Source organism: Mangifera indica, chromosome 12, assembly GCF_011075055.1.
Source record: "Mangifera indica cultivar Alphonso chromosome 12, CATAS_Mindica_2.1, whole genome shotgun sequence".
Lineage (NCBI taxonomy): Eukaryota > Viridiplantae > Streptophyta > Magnoliopsida > Sapindales > Anacardiaceae > Mangifera > Mangifera indica.
Window position 1 is genome coordinate 768779 of NC_058148.1, and position 19297 is coordinate 788075.

Below are 19297 nucleotides of genomic sequence, written 5' to 3' on the forward strand. Positions count from 1 at the left end.
AACAGAAAATATAACATTATCATGCATCTGAACGATATTCTATACTAAAAAACAAAATTAATTGATCAAGTGAACTCACCTCGTCAAACAACCATCCGGATGTGTCCATGACTATACCCTAGAAGGCAATTTTGGTCTTCATCCTTATGTCGTACACCTCACATTTTTCGAAAATATATGGTTCTGCATACCATTTCTTAAAAATTTTCTCACACTCAGTACTCAGTAATTGAATAATCGGTATGGCCCATTAGATCCGTGGTTTCAATAGATTTATGTATGGGCTACGAATGAGTGGTCATTTCTTCAAAAGTTGACCACAAAGTGTACAGAAATACTATATCAAAACAAATAATATGTCATTTAAAATTATATTAACTCGTGAGATTTTTAAATTTATTTCAATATCTTTTGTAAGGCAAGCGTTATAGCAGGGGAATCCGTAAGTGAGGTCAGGTTGACTATATCAAATTTCAAGATCGACTAAAGTTAAATACATGAAATCAGTAAATAAATAATATACTTTTCAATTGTACTTATTAAAGTTATAATGAAAACATTTATGAAATTTCCCTACCTAAACTATGTCCTCCTTTGTCGGGAGTTAAACCACATCGTCAGTGACTTTGTCATCCTAATAAGTAACATCGATCACTTGTTTCCCTTTGCTTAGTGTACTAAGATAGACCAAACGGATATCCTATTATAACAACAAATAAAAAGTAAATGACAATTAATATTAATAAAAGTAACAATTTATATTGGTTAATCTAACATGTTACCTCAACCACCATAAAAGGTGATAATGAGAAATCCTCATAAGGTGATCCATCGTCATTGGTAACATCCTGTGACAAAATTAGCATTTCATATTGGTTAATCAAATTGTTTAACAAAAATTACAAAGTATATAGTTAACAATATACATATCTCTAATGTCGAAACAAATGTCATCATTGGATTCCCCCTCGATGTGGCCTCTTCAACACTAGGACATTGTCATAATGTTGATAGTAACAGGTTGATAGAGAATCGATAATCAAATGTGTAAATGAGATATAATATTAACAAACAACGTTATACTTATCGGAATCATCACAAAAGGTCTCAATAGGGAAACCGTGTAGGATGATCTATTATCGCCAATATTCTGTAACAATATTAACATTTTATATTAGTTAATTAAAGAGTTACGTCACAAAGATTAGAAGGTTTACATTAGATATTATAGTACATCTACTGTCAGAGCCGATGTTATCATGGGATTCCCCTTTGGTGCAACCTCAGAAACGCCAAGCCACTGTCACAATATTGATGGTAATAAGTTAACAGGGAATCAATCAATAGATGTTGAATTTAGATATAACATTTACAAACGACGTTATAATTACTTGAACTATCATAGAAAATGTCAATGAGGAAACTTTATGCGATGATTTGTCATCGCCCACATCAAAAATCAATATAGAATCCTCTTTAGATGGTCCCTCATCAAAAACTAATGTTGTAATAATATCAACAATCACGACTTAATAGAAAACTACAAGTATTTTTGAATTATCATTTCCAATATACTCACAATGTTTAACACTTACATCAATAGTAGGTGAAGATGGGATTGTCGGACCCCTTCTTGATAGTTCATCACAAGAAGACTTTAACAACATATATAATTATTATAGGGTTTATATGTTTATATATGTAAATAATTGGAATGTCTGGTAAATTATTAACTTTTTTAACCTATCGGACAATATCTATGTGGGTGATGAGATCATGTCTCTTCCGTATAAGTCATCATGTCCTCGATATGACTCATCCTATCCTCTATACCAATGAACCAATCTAAGATAAGATTTTTCCATTGAGCTAATATAGCATCAAAGTAATGAATGAAGAAATCTTGTCCACTAACGAGAGGATCGTCTGACGTGCATTCAGTGGTTAAGGGTATAATAAAGGGCTCCAATGATATGCACTTTTTGACAGGGGTTATAATAGGGTCATCGATACGACAAGGCTTAGTGGCAGGAAGCTGGACAGGAGCCTCAATATGAGACGGGGCAATGATCAGAGAAGTAACGTTAGGATACCCTGATGATACATCTCCTAACAAGGATGAGGGTGATGTGGACAAAAAAGATCGACTATCTGATATCCCTGTATATCGAACAATATCGTCATATCAATCTACAACTTTCTCCATCGGAGATAAAACTAATAGAAAATTAACATTATCCTGTAAATTTTTATTTAAGTGAACTTTATTATTATACCTTATACATATGTTAATCAATAACAAATTATTATTTACTACATATTCGGTGAAGATAGTTGAGATAAAATCTCATCTCAGAATGTTTTTTGTGTGTCATCTCAACATTCGGGTAGCTCCTAAAACTAGCAAGATATCCACCAATCGTATTAAATCAATTTTATTTTAATTGCAATTTTATTAAAATTAATAAATGTCATAATTACTTGGAACGCTAGTGGAAATCTCATGATACCATATTATTTCAACTAGTTTTCTTTCTTCTTTAGTAGGTCAAAATCCATAGAAATTCGGAAGATGTTATCACAAATTGAGTGATATGTCATCTGCCACACCCGTACTCCCCATGGGTATGCATTGAACCCATCAGGATGATCAGTCAATTATAATATCTTCTGGGGGATTGTTTTCCTCAAATCACTCTCTAATAACTCCATGTGAAGATAAAACAATAGTGCCAACTTTACTACATCAGTGTCATCCTCCCTCCATGGCCTTTGCTAGTAAACACGACTCAGATCAGCATATGTAAAGGACTTACACTATGAAAATATGTCTGGTGGATCCGATCTGTGGCCTTTGATGGAATATACATATCAATATCTAACATATAACTGAATCGAAGGTCTGTCATAATGGCAAACTCATACGGACTGAACCTCACATCAACCTCATTAACTCGAAACCATAACTTCTTTCTCGAGGTCATTTTATTTACCACTTTGAGGATGAAGGAGTGTATTAAAACCCCACTAAATTGACTATCCTTGAAGTCTAGAAAGTGTCCAAAATAGTTATGTCGAAAAATTTACAATTGCCGCTCTGTTAATATTTTCTTAATCACGACTCTCATATCTTTATATCCACGTGTAGTAACTTGAGCCTTGAAGTGTTTTTCTATAAGAAATCTCATTTCATCTTTGCCCTCATCCATTTTTCTCTTTTATCAAGCTCCCTATAACAAAATTAAATTGCGATCATATTAATTTTATATCAATTTTATATTATAAATTATTTAATTATGAACATAAATACATTATTCAAAAAAACGGACCTCAAATTTAAATTCTACACGTCAAAAAGCCTTTAAATGCAAAAATTTCAATTTACCCCTTATATGAAAAATATAAAAAAAAAACTCATAATTTTGCATAAAAAGCATTCTACCCTACTAAAACCAGCCACGCGAATTTATATGACAGATAACTTCAAAAAAATGCATTTTGCCCCCCACCATGCGAATTTGCGTGTCAACTAATTTTTCAAATTTGTAATTCTGCCCCACCACATGATTTACTGTTTAAAAACTCACATTTTGCCTCAACCACACAAATTTGTGTTGTCCAAAAAGTTTAAAAAATACACAAAACCTCCCTGTCTTTGTAAAATCTCACCACAAGAATTTGTGTGGTCAGTGTGATATTCGCGTGGTCACTGCCGAATTCGTGTGGTAGATTTCACCTCCCAAACTTCATTTTTCAAACGCTATTTTAACAATAATCAACTCTACAACTAATCTAACACAAAAGCCCTAAGGAAATTTATCAAAATCACCAACAAATCAATTAATTTCATCAAATCTTTCAAATCAGAACCCTAACTCTAAACACCCAAATTTCACATCAAATCGATTAAATCTTGAATAAAAATGCATAAAGACATGACGAGAATTGTTTTACTAACCTTTTTTTATTCATTTTCGTCATAAAAAACGTCGTAAAAATCACCTAAGAAAACCAATCAGATAGAGTACGCGAGAATGTGTGGTGGAGAGTTTGTTTTCATGTGCTTGGGAACGATGACGCATCATTTTCTTCATTTTTGAAACGAAGAGCATTTTCATCTTTATAATGAAATAGAACATTTTCGTTTAAAATTCAAAAAGTTAGGCAATTTTGTTTTGCCCCTATATTTTGGGTAATTTAATTAATTTCCTTAAAACGTTTGACATGTTTTTCAAATTAAAATTAACATATGACTTTTCTAGGTGGATATAAAAATAAAATTTTTAAATTTAAAATTGGAGAAGCCATTTTATCAAATTTTGAGAGGAAATATTATTTTGGCGTAAATATGAATTTTCAAAACTTGTTAAACAAGTTGCTCGATATTACTTTAAATGGAAACAATTTTTTAATTAATGGAAAATTATATTTTAAAATCAAATATACGAAAATATGAAAATATTGATTTACCAAACCATAAATCAAATCCGATCCGGTTAGCAAATTTCTAAAGCTGAAACAGAGCCAGACAGTAGGCACTGGTGAACGAAAACTTTTGCAGGCCTTACGGGTTTGTAGAATTTATCGAAGCATTTGTCTATTTTAAATCTCTGCAAATTTGCGATTGCATTTTACATTCTCGTGTCCTCCTCACCTTACAGAAACCTCGACAAAGCCCACAAAAACCTTCTACAGTTCATGGCTTTCAAAACCCTGTTTCTAACGTCTCCATTTCTCCATGCCCTTCTCTGAAAGGTAATTTTTCATCTGTATTGACTCTTTTGCAGAACCTCACGACTTCAAGCACCAACAGTGAACTTCTTTATCCTTCCAAAAAAACCCATGAACAAACCCCACTTGCTAAGTTCCTTAAAGAAGCTTGTCGATCAGGTAAATTTACTCTGAATGAAGCTCTTTTCTGTTTTGATTACATGGTTAACTCGCAACCCATTTCTCCATTGTCATCATTCTTGGTATTGTTTAGTGCCCTTGCTAAGAAGAAGCATTATTATGAAGTGATTTTGCTTTATAAGAGGTTGAATTCAACTGGGTTGTCTCCAGATTTAATATCTTTGAACATTTTGATAAATTGCTTGTGTAATATTAAAAGGGTGTCTGATGGTTTTGGGGTTTTGGGATAATTTGGAAGCGGGGTTTTAGCCCCAAAGTGGTGACTTTTAATTGTTTGATTAAAGGTCTGTGTGTAGAGAGAAAGATTATGGAGTCGATGGAATTGTTTAAGAAAATGGTCACTGTTGGTTGTAGGCCTGATGTTATCACTTGCAACATTTTGATTGATGGATTGTGTAAAACAGGAAAGATAAATGTTGCCATTAAGTTGCACGAAGAAGTGGCTCAGGGGAATGAAGAATCTGGTGTTTTTTGTAAGCCAAACGTTGTTACTTATACTACTATAATTGATGGTCTATGTAAGGCTGGATTAGTTAAGAAGGCAAGAGAATTTTATTTGGAAATGAAGGGTTCAGGAATTAGTCCAAATGAAGTGACTTATACCACTCTAATTCATTGTTTGTTTTCTGTGTGTGATTGGGAGAATGGTAAAAGTTTATTTATTGCAATGATGGATCAAGGTGTGCAGCCTTCCGCGGTGACTTATAATGTGATAATAGATGAACTTTGCAAGCAGGGGAAATTGGATGAAGCAAATAGGTTGTTGGAACTGATGATTCAAAGAGGTGTGAATCCCAGCATTTGTACTTACAACATTTTAATGAATGGTTATTGCATGGCTGGTAGAATTGGTGATGCAAGGGAGTTGTTTGATTCTATAACTAGAAAGGGGTATAGACCTGATGTTGTTTGCTACAGTATTTTCATCAATTGGTATTGCAAGAATAAAAAAGTCAACAAAGCTCTTACTCTTCATCAAGAGATGATTTCAAAAGGAATTAGGCCTAATATGATTACTTATAGCAGCCTGTTGCGTGGCCTTTTTCTTAAAGCTGAGGTAAAACAGGCACGGAAATTACTTGATGAGATGCAACTTAATGGTGTTTTACCTGATTCTTGGACATATAGCATTTTCATTGATGGACTTTGCAAGAATGGATATGTTTTAGAAGCAGTGGAAATGTTTAATTCTCTAGTAACTAACAAGTCTGCACTTTGCACTAGGGGTGTCTAAGATCAACATTAATGTGGTTTTAAAACATTTTCAACTGAACTGAAAGTAGGGGCTTAGAAGAATTTAAATCAAATCAAATAATTTTATGCTTTGCATTAAACCAAACCAAACTAAAAAATATGATTTAATTCAATTTGGATTATGGGTTAAATAAAATTATTTAATTACAAATATTTTATATTTAATAAATAATAATTGAATTATAGTTATCAAAGATTTGAAATAAACATGTAAAATGAATTTGAAATATATATATATATATATATAAACAAGTGGTACACTTAATTGTTTATTAAAAAGTTTTGTCAAATATAATTTTATATATATGTATTTGAAAAAATACAATTTATAATTTGATTTAACTAGAAATTGCCTAAATTGTAACTCAAACCATAAATCAATTTTTTTTTAATTTTATTAACTTAAACCAAATTGTTTTATAAATTAAATTATAATTTTTAAAAAATTTAATCTGATTTTATGGTTTGAATTTAATTTCGCACATCCTTAGGTAGAACTATATTTAGACCATTGAAAATTTAATATTTCATTTTTGTCTTTTGGGATAAATAATTAATATAATTGTTAGTTAATATGGATAGTGTCACAGGGTAGCATAGCTTTTTCTCAAGCAAAAGTCACACAAAACAGCCCCTATCTTTCCCTATGATGTATGTAGTCAAGCACTTCACTTGACAGAGTCAGTTTTACTTGAATACCACATTATGTCATCGCAACATTTCAATACTTTTATTTATTGAATTCAACAAACCAACCAATTTTAAGTGATACAAAGGTACATTCAGCATACGGTTTACAAGAAAATAATTTCAACCTTTATTTGTAACAACGAAGGAAATGACAAATGATAATACATTCAGCACACACTCCTGTACATTATCACTTAAACACTTAATCTTGTTCAACATGATCCACTTGTATCACTTTGGTATACACTCAACATATTCATGCATTATTCCCATACATAATATAATTTACAAACATCCAGCCCATGTCTCTCACTCACGGACTACTCACATGCACACACCCTTGCCCTTACATTAGTCACTCATGCACACCACCTTTCCCATTCTTGCATACATTTCCCGTCACTAATGCACACACAACGCAATATTCTTGCATGCATCTCACGTTAACACTCAAGCACACACATTTCCCATTTCTATATGTTGTCCCTTACACATGTATGCACGTCCCTCATGCAGCCCACTCAAATGCATGCCCTTGCCACATGCACCTTGATGCACCCTCATGACACATGTTCCCCCACTTGTGCCTTTATGCCTTCACTTATGCATCCTCAGTCAAGGACGTCTCCAGCCCACTCCATAGTTGCAAAAACGCAGCAGTTACAGCCATCCGAGATTTGAATTCAAGCAAGTGGTTTTCTTACATAACCGCTCTCAACCGCCTATCCCAACTGCTTATGCAACTTCCCAGTGTAATTTCTTATCATTTTATGCTTATCAAAGTTCCAGCAATCCAGTTTACTTTCACAACCATGCAACTTTGATCACTCTCCCGCAACTTCACTGTTTACGCGCACACTGTTCCACACCTCAACGACACTATAGCTCAAATAATATTTCAAGCATTTCTTCACGACACTTGACCCATCTACAAACCCGTAATGCCAAAATCTCGCACATTGTCCCAACATGCCCATATATGTCTCTCCAATGCTTCTGCTTCTGCTTCTGCTTCTGCTTGAGTTTCGCATGCTTGCTTCTCACCCTCCACACGCCTCCGTGCCTCAAGTTGTGTGCTGCTCCATGCACTTGTGTCGCACCCGGGCGCGTGTTTACACCTCTGTGCATGTGCCTGCTCACACAACGTCTTGTCACCTTGCACTAGCCTTTCGCACATTTGGTCTCATCTTCAGGTCTCAATAGTTCGAGGTGTGACAGATAGTAAGACAAAAATTCATTTAAAAGAAGCTGCTTAGTGAAACCCAGGACTTTGGTTTAAAAAAAAAAAGGGAAATTTTAAAAAATGGCCAAAATGCCCTCCCATTAAACAAAAATACCCAGAATCACTATTTTCAAGCTAAAATGCCCAAAATCACTGTTCCAAAAAAAAATACCTATGACTTTTTTTAATACCAAAACTACCCTTCCCCTCATATTTATATAACTCTCCCACTTACTATGGGGTTTTAATGTAATTTTAGATAAATATGAGAGGTTTTTGGATATTTTACATTATAAATGCATTTTAATATTTATTTATTTATTTCAAACTTTTTCTAAAATATCAAAATTACCCTTCCCTTCATTTATATAACTCCCCTCACTCATGATGGGGGTTAAAATAATTTTAGATAAACATAAGGGGTTTTTGGATATTTTACATTATAAAGGCATTTTCATTTTTCAACTTTTAGAATTTTTAATTTCAGTTCCGTTTTTTCGAATTTCACCATTTTACGATATATCGATTCATATTTTTCAGATTTCTGAAGGATTTTCCATTTGTTGCCACTCTAGGGTTTTTCAACTTTTACAATTCGAATTTCAGTTCCGTTTTTTCGGATTTCATCGTTTTACGAGATATCGATTCATATTTTTCAGATTTCCGAAGGATTTTTCGTTTGTTGCCATTCTAGGGTTTTTCAACTTTTAGAATTCGAATTTTAGTTTCGTTTTTTCAGATTTCACCGTTTTACGAGATATCGACTCGTATTTTTCAGATTTCTGAAGGATTTTTCGATTGTTGCCATTCTAGGGTTTTTCAACTTTTAGAATTCGAATTTTAGTTCAGTTTTTTCGAATTTCACCGTTTGATGAGATATCGACTCGTATTTTTCAGATTTCTGAAGGATTTTCTGTTTGTTGCCATTATAGGGTTTTTCAACTTTTAGAATTTGAATTTCAGTTCCGTTTTTTCAGATTTCACTGTTTTACGAGATATCGACTCGTATTTTTCAGATTTCTGAAGGGTTTTTCGATTGTTGCCATTCTAGGGTTTTTCAACTTTTAGAATTCGAATTTTAATTCAGTTTTTTCGAATTTCACCGTTTGACGAGATATCGACTCGTATTTTTCAGATTTCTGAAGGATTTTTCGTTTGTTGCCATTCTAGGGTTTTTCAACTTTTAGAATTTGAATTTCAGTTCCGTTTTTTCAGATTTCACCGTTTTACGAGATATCGACCCGTATTTTTCAGATTTCTGAAGGATTTTTTGATTGTTGCCATTCTAGGGTTTTTCAACTTTTAGAATTCGAATTTCAGTTTCATTTTTTTGAATTTCACCGTTTTACGATATATCGACTCATATTTTTCAGATTTCTGAAGGATTTTTTTATTGTTGCCATTCTAGGGTTTTTCAACTTTTACAATTCGAATTTCAATTTTATTTTTTTGAATTTTATCGTTTTACGAGATATGAACTTGTATTTTTCAGATTTCTGAAGGATTATTGGATTTGGTATCAGGTTGTTAGATTTGGTGGATTCATGGGTATTGTGGACTTTGGTGACATGTCTTGCACGTGTAGAAAGTTTCAGCTTTCACGTATTTCGTGCAAGCATGCCATTGCCGTTGCACGACATATGAGACTGACGAATGTGCACGCATGGGTTCATCCATTCTTCCGCACTGACATTTACCGTGCAATATATCAGGAACCGATCAATCCTCTTGGAAATCAATGTGATTGGTTACACTTACCGGAAGACAGAGTTATATTGCCCCCCGTCCTCGATAGTCGTCGTCCAGGTCATCCATCCAATAGAAATCGACGTCCATCGCAAGGAGAAATTGTTACACCGAGGATTTGCAGTCGTTGCCATGAACCGGGGCATACACGAACCCAATGTAAATCCCCAGCACCGGTCCCGAGCTCTGCCCCCCAGTGTTCACATACAAAAGGCAAAGGAACGAGATCTTGACATATTTATACTCAATTTTGTTTTTTATATGATTCTTCATTGTTGTACTTCAGGTTTATGTAACCGATGTATTTTTATTATTGTTTTAAATGTGTAATTGTATTGTCATTTGATGAAATAAATTTAGTGTTACTTTATTTCAGTATTACTTTATTTTCTCTAATTGTTTCAATTGTGTAAATGTTTGAGTAATCATACGTTTTTATTGTTTTTTCATGATAAGATTATTTAAAAAATGAAATCAAATACGATACACATTCATATATAACCACAAATAAAGTATATCATACACATATGCACATACAATAAATATATACATCTAAACATAGGAATAACGCTAAATATATACATCAATATCATCATCCCCCTATGGCCTTGACAAGAAAACACGCTCGATGTCGTGATACTGCACCTTCGGACAACCACAAAAGTACGTAGATCTGATCCTATGTCCGGAGGAGAGAGGAATATATGAAGAAACATCGGTCCGACGGCTAAATGAAAGTCCTGTCACCAACGCAAACTTGAACGGGCTAAACCTCACATCAACCTCGTTAACCCTAAACCAAAACTCGTCTCTGGCAAAGGGTGGATGTAACTGTCGGAGAAAAAATGCATGAACCAATATCCCGCAGAATTTGGTTTCGGGTAAATGAAGGAAGGTCCCGAAACATGTCCTCTCAAATAGTCGCAGCTGTCGAGGGGTCAATGTAGAAGAAACCCGGGATAATGCAGTACGCTGTGCACGAGATATCGCATCTGCCCGGAAGTGTCTGGACTCGTCGAGAATGCGCAGCTCTGTGTCAACCCGTCTTCTTTTGCGAGAAATATCCTGTAACAATCACATAAAATTTGTTAGACATTCATAAACATAAATATGTAAACAAATGTATTAGTGAAAAAAACATAAAAAGATGAGAAATACCAAATAATTAAAAAGGAAATGACAAAACTTAACAAATAAGAACTGAAATTCGAGTTCTATACGTTCAACTGCCGTAGAATGTTAACAATCTAAAAAGTTATCATGAAATGACGAAAAATAGAAAAAACGAAACTGAAATTCAAATTGTGTAGGTTGAAATACCTTGAAGTGACGATAATCAGAAAATTGTTCGAAAATTTTGAAAATACGAATCAATATATCTTAAAATGGTTAAATTCGAAAAAACGGAACTGAAATTCGAATTCTATACGTTGAAATACCTGAAAGTAATGATAATCAGAAAATGGTTTGGGAATATTGAAAATATAAATCGATATATCCTAAAATGGTTAAATTCGAAAAAAAGAAACTGAAATTCAAATTCTATACCTTGAAATACCAGAAAGTAATGATAATCAAAAAATGGTTCGGGAATATTGAAAATACGAATTGATATATCCTAAAATGGTTAAATTCAAAAAAACGAAACTGAAATTCGAATTCTATACGTTGAAATACCTGAATGTGACGATAATCAGAAAATGGTTCGGGAATATTGAAAATACGAATCGATATATTGTAAAATGGTTCAATTCGAAAAAACGAAACTGAAATTCGAATTCTATACGTTGAAATACCTTAAAGTGACGATAACCGAAAAATGGTTTGGAAATCTTGAAAATACGAATTGATATATCATAAAATGGTGAAATTAGAAAAAACGGAACTGAAATTCGAATTCTATACGTTGAAATACCTTAAAGTGATGATAATCAGAAAATCGTCCGGATATCGTGAAAATACGAATCGATATATCCTAAAATGGTGAAATTCGAAAAAACGTAACTGAAATTCGAATTCTATACGCTGAAATACCTTAAAGTGACAATAATTGAAAAATCGTTCGGAGATCATGAAAATACGATTCGATATATCCTGAAATGGTGAAATTCGAAAAAATAGAGTTGAAATTCGAATTCTATACGTTGAAATACCTTAAAGTTACGATAATCAAAAAATCGTTCGAAACTCATGAAAGTACGAATTCATATATCCTAAGATGGTGAAATTCAGAAAAACGGAACTGAAATTCGAATTTTATACGTTGAAATACCTTAAAGTGACCATACTCGGAAAATCATTCGGAAATCGTCAAAATACGAATCGATATATCCTAAAATGGTGAAATTCAAAAAATGGAACTGAAATTCGAATTCTATACGCTGAAATACCTTAAAATGACGATAATTGAAAAATCGTTCGGAGATCATAAAAATACGATTCGATATATCCTGAAATGGTAAAATTCGGAAAAACAGAGCTAAAATTCGAACTCTATCAATTGAAATACTTATGAATGTCGCTAACCGAAAAATCATTTGAAAAATTGAAAAAATCGATTTGATATATCCTATAAATGAAAATATCGAAATATTAAGTTGAAATAACGTCGTTACATCGTAAATTGTGTCAAAAAGCACCAAAATTCGAAAACGGATATAAAATTCGAAAACTACACGATCGAAAACCGTGGATAAGAAAATTCGCAATTTAACCCCTCGTAAAAATTCTTTAATGATTTATTAGGTCCTAATCGGACTTAAATAAAGATTTTGTACACATAATTATTTTATTTATCAATAAGGCTAAAAGACTTATTCCCTCCCAAAGTTTGATGTATTAACAGAATCTGTTAGAAAAAATGATATATAAGTAAATTTATGTGCTTAAAAGTTGAGCTGCTGAAAAAGAGAAAAAAAAAAAAAGTCAAAAAGTATTTGTTTTGTCAGGAAACTGGCATGCAATTAATGTGGGTGTCTGGAAACAGAACAATATCCATAAAACCCCCTCTTTTGTAATGAGTCTTCCGACTCCCCAAGGTTTTAAAAAACCCACTTTACCCCCCAACTAGACTTGCAAAGGACGCTGCCGTGGGAAAATTCGTCCTGCCGTGGGAAATTTCGTTCCCACGGCAGACTGCCAATCCATTCGGCAGCCAATTTCGCTTCATTTTTGGTCGTTTCGACCTCCGATTTTTACATAAATCAACTCTACACATTGTATTACATAAAACCCCTCAATCAATTCAATAAAAACAACCAAAAATCCAAACATTTTAACCAATATTCAAAGCGTAAACCCTAAACTTTCAAACCCAAAATTCTCAATCAAATCTCAATTATATCAGCAATAAATTGATCCAAACAAAATTACGGGAGATATACTAACCTTCTTTGCCATTTACGGTTGTCGGAAAGCTTCAAAATCGACGGAAATGACCTTTGTCGTGGGATTGACGTGGGAGGAGGAAAACTTGTGGAATTTTTGTGGAAATGCACAGTAAAAACAGAACTTGCTGTGGGATTTTCGTGAAATTTTGGTGTGTTTATAAAGGGGGCAGTTTCGTAATTTGGCTTTTCCCACGACAACCTGCGAAATTTCAAATAAACCCGACGTGGGCTAAGAATTTCCCCGACACCCCAATGTGTTAAAAAAGCCAGTTTACCCCCCCCCCCCCCCCCCAAACCCATTGTCCATTCAACTGCCGTGGGAGAATTTGTCTTGCCGTGGGAAACTCCGTTCCCACGGCAGACTGCCGATCCATTCGGCAGCCAATTTCGGCCAATTTTTGGTCGTTTCGACCTCCGATTTTTTCATAAATCAAATCTACACATTGTATAACATAAAACCCCTCAATCAATTCAACAAAAAAAAACAAAAATTTAAACATTTTAAGCATTATTCAAACCGTAAACCCTAAAATTTCAAACCCAAAAATCTCAATCAAATCTCAATAATATGAGCAATAACTTGATCCAAACAAGATTACGGGAGATGTGATAACATTATTTTCCATTTTCGGTTGCCGAAAAGTAAGAAAATCGGCGGAAATGACGTTCACCGTGGGATTGCCGTGGGATGTGGAAAAAATTCGAATTTTCTTTGAATTGCACAGTGAAAATTTGATGTGTTTATATATGGGGGCAGTTTCGTCATTTCACAAAATATGGGCATTTTTGCTTTAACCTGAATTTTTTGGGCAATTTCGCTTAAAATCGGCGGAAATGACGTTCACCGTGGGATTGCCGTGGGATGTGGAAAAAATTCGAATTTTCTTTGAATTGCACAGTGAAAATTTGATGTGTTTATATATGGGGGCAGTTTCGTCATTTCACAAAATATGGGCATTTTTGCTTTAACCTGAATTTTTTGGGCAATTTCGCTTAGACCCCTTTAATTTTGCCTAGTTTTTAAAATTTCCCAAAAAAAAATTATAACGTGGTATAGATCCCTAAATTACTTAAAGTAAAGACTAATACATAATTTTAACAGCCCAAAAATATTTTTGGTTTTAGCTAAATTCTCTATCTTTATACTATTCACCCGATTTAACTCCAATCGGTCTAGTTTAATGGTTAATATGGGTTTTAACCTCTTTGAATTTGCCACTAGTTCTTGATCGCACCGGCCAGTCACAGATTTTAAAGTAGTGCTAAGAAAAATTCAACCGATTCTCCTTAGCATTGAGTATTAACCTTCTGGTAATGGAAGAGCATCAACAGTCCATGAGAAACTAAAAACTTTCTGAACAATTACAAAACAAATTCAGAATTCTTATAATAATTGTATTAACAAAAATAAAAACAGGGGTTGCAAAATTCGGAGTGGATAAATCATAACAAAATCTTTATGGCCAGACATAAAATCAAATAAATACACAACATGCACGATTTCTTTTACAATAACAGAAGTTGATAATTTCAATCCAAATCCATGGCACCGCCGCAGCATATTCAGAATTTTCGAGCTCACATATCCATTGGCACAGTTTCTAGCTGATGCAACCTCTGAGACTCAAGTTAAACACCTGAAGTAAAATGAAAAGAATGCATGAGATACATAGTAAGTTATTGGGACATCCATAATTATAGTTTTTAGTTGCATTCGAACTGAATCAGTTTTACTCGCTTTTGAGTTTGACTAGAATCAAGCCAAATTCCAGTTAAAGCTTCAATTTGGTTGCTCAACTCGAATCACCTTGTGAAGATATTGTTTATCTTGACACTATTTATCTAATCAGTGATATTACTCATCCCTTTAATAACTTTCAATAACATCTCTAACTAACTTGAATGAGATTACACTTGTACTTATCATTTAGGATTCGAACCGAGGTCGAGTCAACCTATGTTTGAAGTTTTGGCTTAGTTTGAATCTAACCCTAATAATCGCTAAGAAATAAACAGTGCATCAGCAATATGAACATTACCAGCAATAAACAGACTGAAAAATCTTGCAAAGTTTTTATATGGGTTTAGAATAAAACAATGCAGAAAAGACAGCTCCAAGGCCAACATTTATTTGTTATAATTTCTTTATATATGGGGTATAGGTGACTAAGCAAAACAGAGGTCCAACATGGTCATAAAACTCAAATCCTACAAGATCAAATCAGATTGCAGTCTGCAACTTCTGGTCTTCGCCTTCTTCAAGTACAGTCAGAACTTGGCGTGTAATTGAGCTAAACTTGAGTTTAAGTTTACGGTTAGTCAACTTAAGATTTCGAGCTCATAACTTGGCTTAAGAGGTAATTGATAAAATCTTATTATCTAACCATTAATATGAGAGATAATTAATAAATATACAAGTTTAGGGGTTCAAATGTAATTTTTTTAGTCAAACTCAAGTCAATTATTCTGAATTGAGCTTGAGCTTGAGCTTTGCTTTAATGTTATTAAATTGAGTTCAAGTCAAGCATTATTCGATTCGATTAGATTACACCCCTAGTCAAAACATTCTTGAAAAGTGTACATATGCACCATCCCAAGCAGCACAATAGCAGTCCATTAATTCATCCTAAATTTTATCTGGACCAAAAAGGGCAATAATAATAAAAGAACATAGCACAAGAAGAAAAAGATAGAATGAAACAGAAATCATGCACTGTGAACGCTTTGAACAGTTAGTGAAATTCCATGGCGAAAAAATTAGAAAGGTGATAACCTCTTCCGCCCGGTATCCATATTATGGTGAAGAACCAAGGCTCAAATTAAAGGTTGATTGAGAAGTGCAAACTAAACAGAGAACCTGGTTTTTTGCATGATACTCCTTAAAAGGTGTGTGTATATCATGGTTTTAATACTTAGACCAAGCCGATCGATTGGGCCAGTCCAATTGGGACCCTCATAGCTGGCCCCAAAACGGGATTAGCAGTTTGATCAGAGAGGACTGCAATCCAACCGCTATATCCTTCCCGGTTCACAGTTTGACCCCAATCAAACCTGGGTGTTGAAAACTGAATTTTTGTTTTTATTCTTTTTTTCAAATTTGGGACTCAAACTTGAGTCTTAGTCCTTGCATAAGGTGGGAAAAGCCATCAACACACATGGAAGTTTGGTTTATTGTTTTTTCTTAACCTACCTTTTGTATTTTATAAATAAAAAAATTAATTCCATATACTTAAATCTAGAACCTTATCTATCATTATAGTGTGTGCATTCTATAAGGCCAAATTTATTTTTGTATTAAAGCAATTCAAATTATACAATAATGTTCAATTATATAAAATTGTTTGAATATTATTTATAATATTTATTTAAACAGTTTACCACCATTAGTTGGACCAGACTGCCCCCTCACCAAATTGACGTCTAGTCCAGTTTTGAATAACATAGTGTGCGTATTTGTATGTGTGTGGGTATATATATGTACATAATTTTCTTTCCTCAATTGCATTGCGAATTTTCCTTCTAAAAACAGCAAACTATAAAACAAATTTTGATTACTTTCATCATGCAGGATCATCCTAAAATTTGAACCCAACTCAAATCTCAAAAATACCCGGACACATGTTCGTATGATAAACCATGGAAGATAAAATATTTACACAGAACATTACAGAGAATTTGTCACTGTCTCGGTTGTGCTATCAGAGGCTCTGGAGAACATATTTGAGTGCAGTCCAATTGTATCATAGCTACACAGAATAGTAGCACAGACATTAGTAAACAATGGATACTTTCCTACCTGATTCCAGTAAACTTTGAGATTGTCAACTAATTCACAAATTAGAATATGTAATGCCTAGATTGTTGCAATATTAGAAAGCAAAGTATCTTAGTTTCTAGTCTTGCAGAGAAGCACACATAAGTTTGGTTTCTATCACGTTTCTACTGTAATCATGGCATTGATTTAACGAAATCTGAACAATATATATAAGGAATTGTGCATATCACAACTATTCAAAAAACTAACTTGATTCTCACAACTTTCACACCACATTAACTAGATTGAGGAAAGTAAAATGAGCAGAAAATGGCCAACTTTTCAACACAATATAAGCAGAGACAACATTATTAAGTTACCCTTTGAAATATTCAGTCACATATCGTGAACTATTGTAAAAGATGAACCACATCAGCACAATCACCAAAATATCTATAAAAGTTTAGGAACTCAAAGATGCAATATCAAAAGAGCAACATTAGCAAAAACTTTTAAAAAGCGCTCACAAATCTCAACTAAATTTCTTTTATTTTGAGCAAACTGGATGATAAAAACAAAAGCAACGTGCATATTAATAAATTTATGAGACTTAAGTATAGATTGGGCTAAAATTAGGCAGGGGAATAAGCATATTATATCATTTAGAGAAGAATCAAATAAGAGGATACTGAAAAGATAACGCTCCCACCAATCCAACATGTAAAGTCCAAATGTGACATTATAGAGATAGATCTTGCGTTGAATCCAGTTCATTGCTCTCTTACCTACAAAAAAAAAAAAATGGTATATGTGAATCCACAATAGAAATAAAGCTAAGATAGGGATGAATTCGGCTAAATTGACAGAACCCAGATACTAGAACTATAAGATAAATAAAAAACCAACATTTGTTGACTGAGAATTGCGGAAGGCTCATAAGAAATTTTATCTTGATTACAGATACTGTTCAGCAATCACAAAGACAAATGATAACAATCTGAAATAAGGCTTTTTCTCTGAAAAAATTAATGAACATATGGCATCATTGCCAGATATGATAACAAATCTAGCACCAAATTATTTTTAATTTTAAGAATTACCAAGAAAATCTCCCTGAACCAGCTCAGTGAGCTTAAGCTTGACCCTGCATGCCATGCCCCACAAGAGCCAATAATATAAGAGAAACAGAAAACCCATTTAGCAAACAAAATGGCAATACAAATTAAATTTATGTGCACCAAGTTTAAATGGTAAAAAATAAAAACATTGATTTAAATATCTCATAAATCTACCCAACTGTGGTCAAAATACTAATTTTCGCGCAGAAAATGATAAATAAACGAATTAAAAATTTCAACTTTGATGTCTGATGATGTAATAAATCACAGTAAAATGTCTCCAAAACGTAACAAAATTTGTACAACTCAATGGGCATAAAAACCCTAAAATCTTCACAGAAATCAGGCAGATCTATCACATTAAGATTAATTTCCAAATTCCAGTCAGCTAAAACTACTAAAACCAACAGAGACACGTTCAAAGAGCAAGAATGAAATATTTTTAAAAAGAAGCTCGAACCCAGAAGCGAAACTGACCTATTCTGCAGAAAGTTTTCCCCTTTCTTTGTTACCCAGACAATTTGATTGAAAAAATTATGGTGGCCGATTTCGATTTGTTTATTTGTTTGGAAGGGCTGAACATGTAGAGATTTATTGGAAGATTGTTAATTACAATAAAGTCCCTATAGTTAGAATAATAATCTTAACTCCATGTTCGAACTAGATGAGGTGCCATTAAGAGAAAAAGATTCAAATAATGAACATGCTTTGACCCGAATCCGATGAAGAGGCCGGTATGGATAGTCCGACAAATGAATTGTTTAAATAAAAATTAAAATTAATATTCAAAATAATTTTGACTATTCAGTTTATATTATGTCAATTGACATGGTGTCGTCAGTCATTGGAAAAAAAAAAATTGCTAAATTTTATGTTGATACAACATAGAGGGGTAAAACATAAGCCGGTGAGTTTTAGCCAATTCGATCAAAGTTTATTACCAGTTCAAAGCTCCGATTGAGTTTAAAAAGTTTCTAAACCATATTGTCTCACAGTTTCCAATAAATTTTTTTTTTGGGACTTGAGATTTTGTAATAATACTTAATTTACTAACTTTTTTTTTTTATTAATACATTTATATATATTAAAATACGTATGTAATTTTAAATTAAAAATAATTTAATAATTAGATCATTCAATCATATTAAAACATATTATTTTATTAAAAATATATGTTTTTGAAAGAATCTTTAAGGGTCCGACACATGCAATT

The 19297-nt window shown here is 33.2% G+C and overlaps 2 protein-coding genes across 3 annotated transcripts; one reads left to right on the top strand and one right to left on the bottom strand.

Moving 5' to 3' along the window:
* Positions 1 to 5245: 5245 nt before the first annotated feature.
* LOC123193092 (pentatricopeptide repeat-containing protein At1g62914, mitochondrial-like) lies at positions 5246 to 6145 on the top strand. Its single transcript, XM_044605877.1, has one exon. The coding sequence runs from the start codon at positions 5246 to 5248 to the stop codon at positions 6143 to 6145; it is 900 nt and encodes a 299-aa protein (XP_044461812.1).
* Positions 6146 to 14527: 8382 nt separating this feature from the next.
* Positions 14528 to 18736, bottom strand: LOC123192384. Of its 2 annotated transcripts, XM_044604918.1 has the most exons (6): positions 18562 to 18736; positions 18067 to 18110; positions 17656 to 17751; positions 17347 to 17419; positions 16881 to 16958; positions 14528 to 14849 (listed from the first exon to the last, which is right to left on the bottom strand). In XM_044604918.1, exons 3-6 carry the CDS (start codon positions 17738 to 17740, stop codon positions 14837 to 14839), a joined length of 249 nt encoding a protein of 82 aa, XP_044460853.1. In that variant the 5' UTR covers positions 17741 to 17751; positions 18067 to 18110; positions 18562 to 18736; the 3' UTR covers positions 14528 to 14836. The 2 variants fall into 2 exon arrangements, with proteins under 2 accessions (XP_044460853.1, XP_044460852.1); XM_044604917.1 differs by lacking the exon at positions 18067 to 18110 and having other exon boundaries at positions 18562 to 18734.
* Positions 18737 to 19297: the final 561 nt, after the last annotated feature.

Excerpts from the sequence above, each read along its gene's own strand:
- LOC123193092 (XM_044605877.1), top strand. The coding sequence starts at position 5,246 with ATGGTCACTGTTGGTTGTAGGCCTGATGTTATCACTTGCAACATTTTG.
- LOC123192384 (XM_044604918.1), bottom strand. The coding sequence starts at position 17,740 with ATGAACTGGATTCAACGCAAGATCTATCTCTATAATGTCACATTTGGA. Across the intron at positions 17,420-17,655 it reads GTGGGAGCGTTATCTTTTCA|ATATTTTGGTGATTGTGCTG; the intron begins GTATCCTCTTAT and ends AAACTTTTATAG. Across the intron at positions 16,959-17,346 it reads GTGACTGAATATTTCAAAGG|CTATGATACAATTGGACTGC; the intron begins GTAACTTAATAA and ends TATTCTGTGTAG.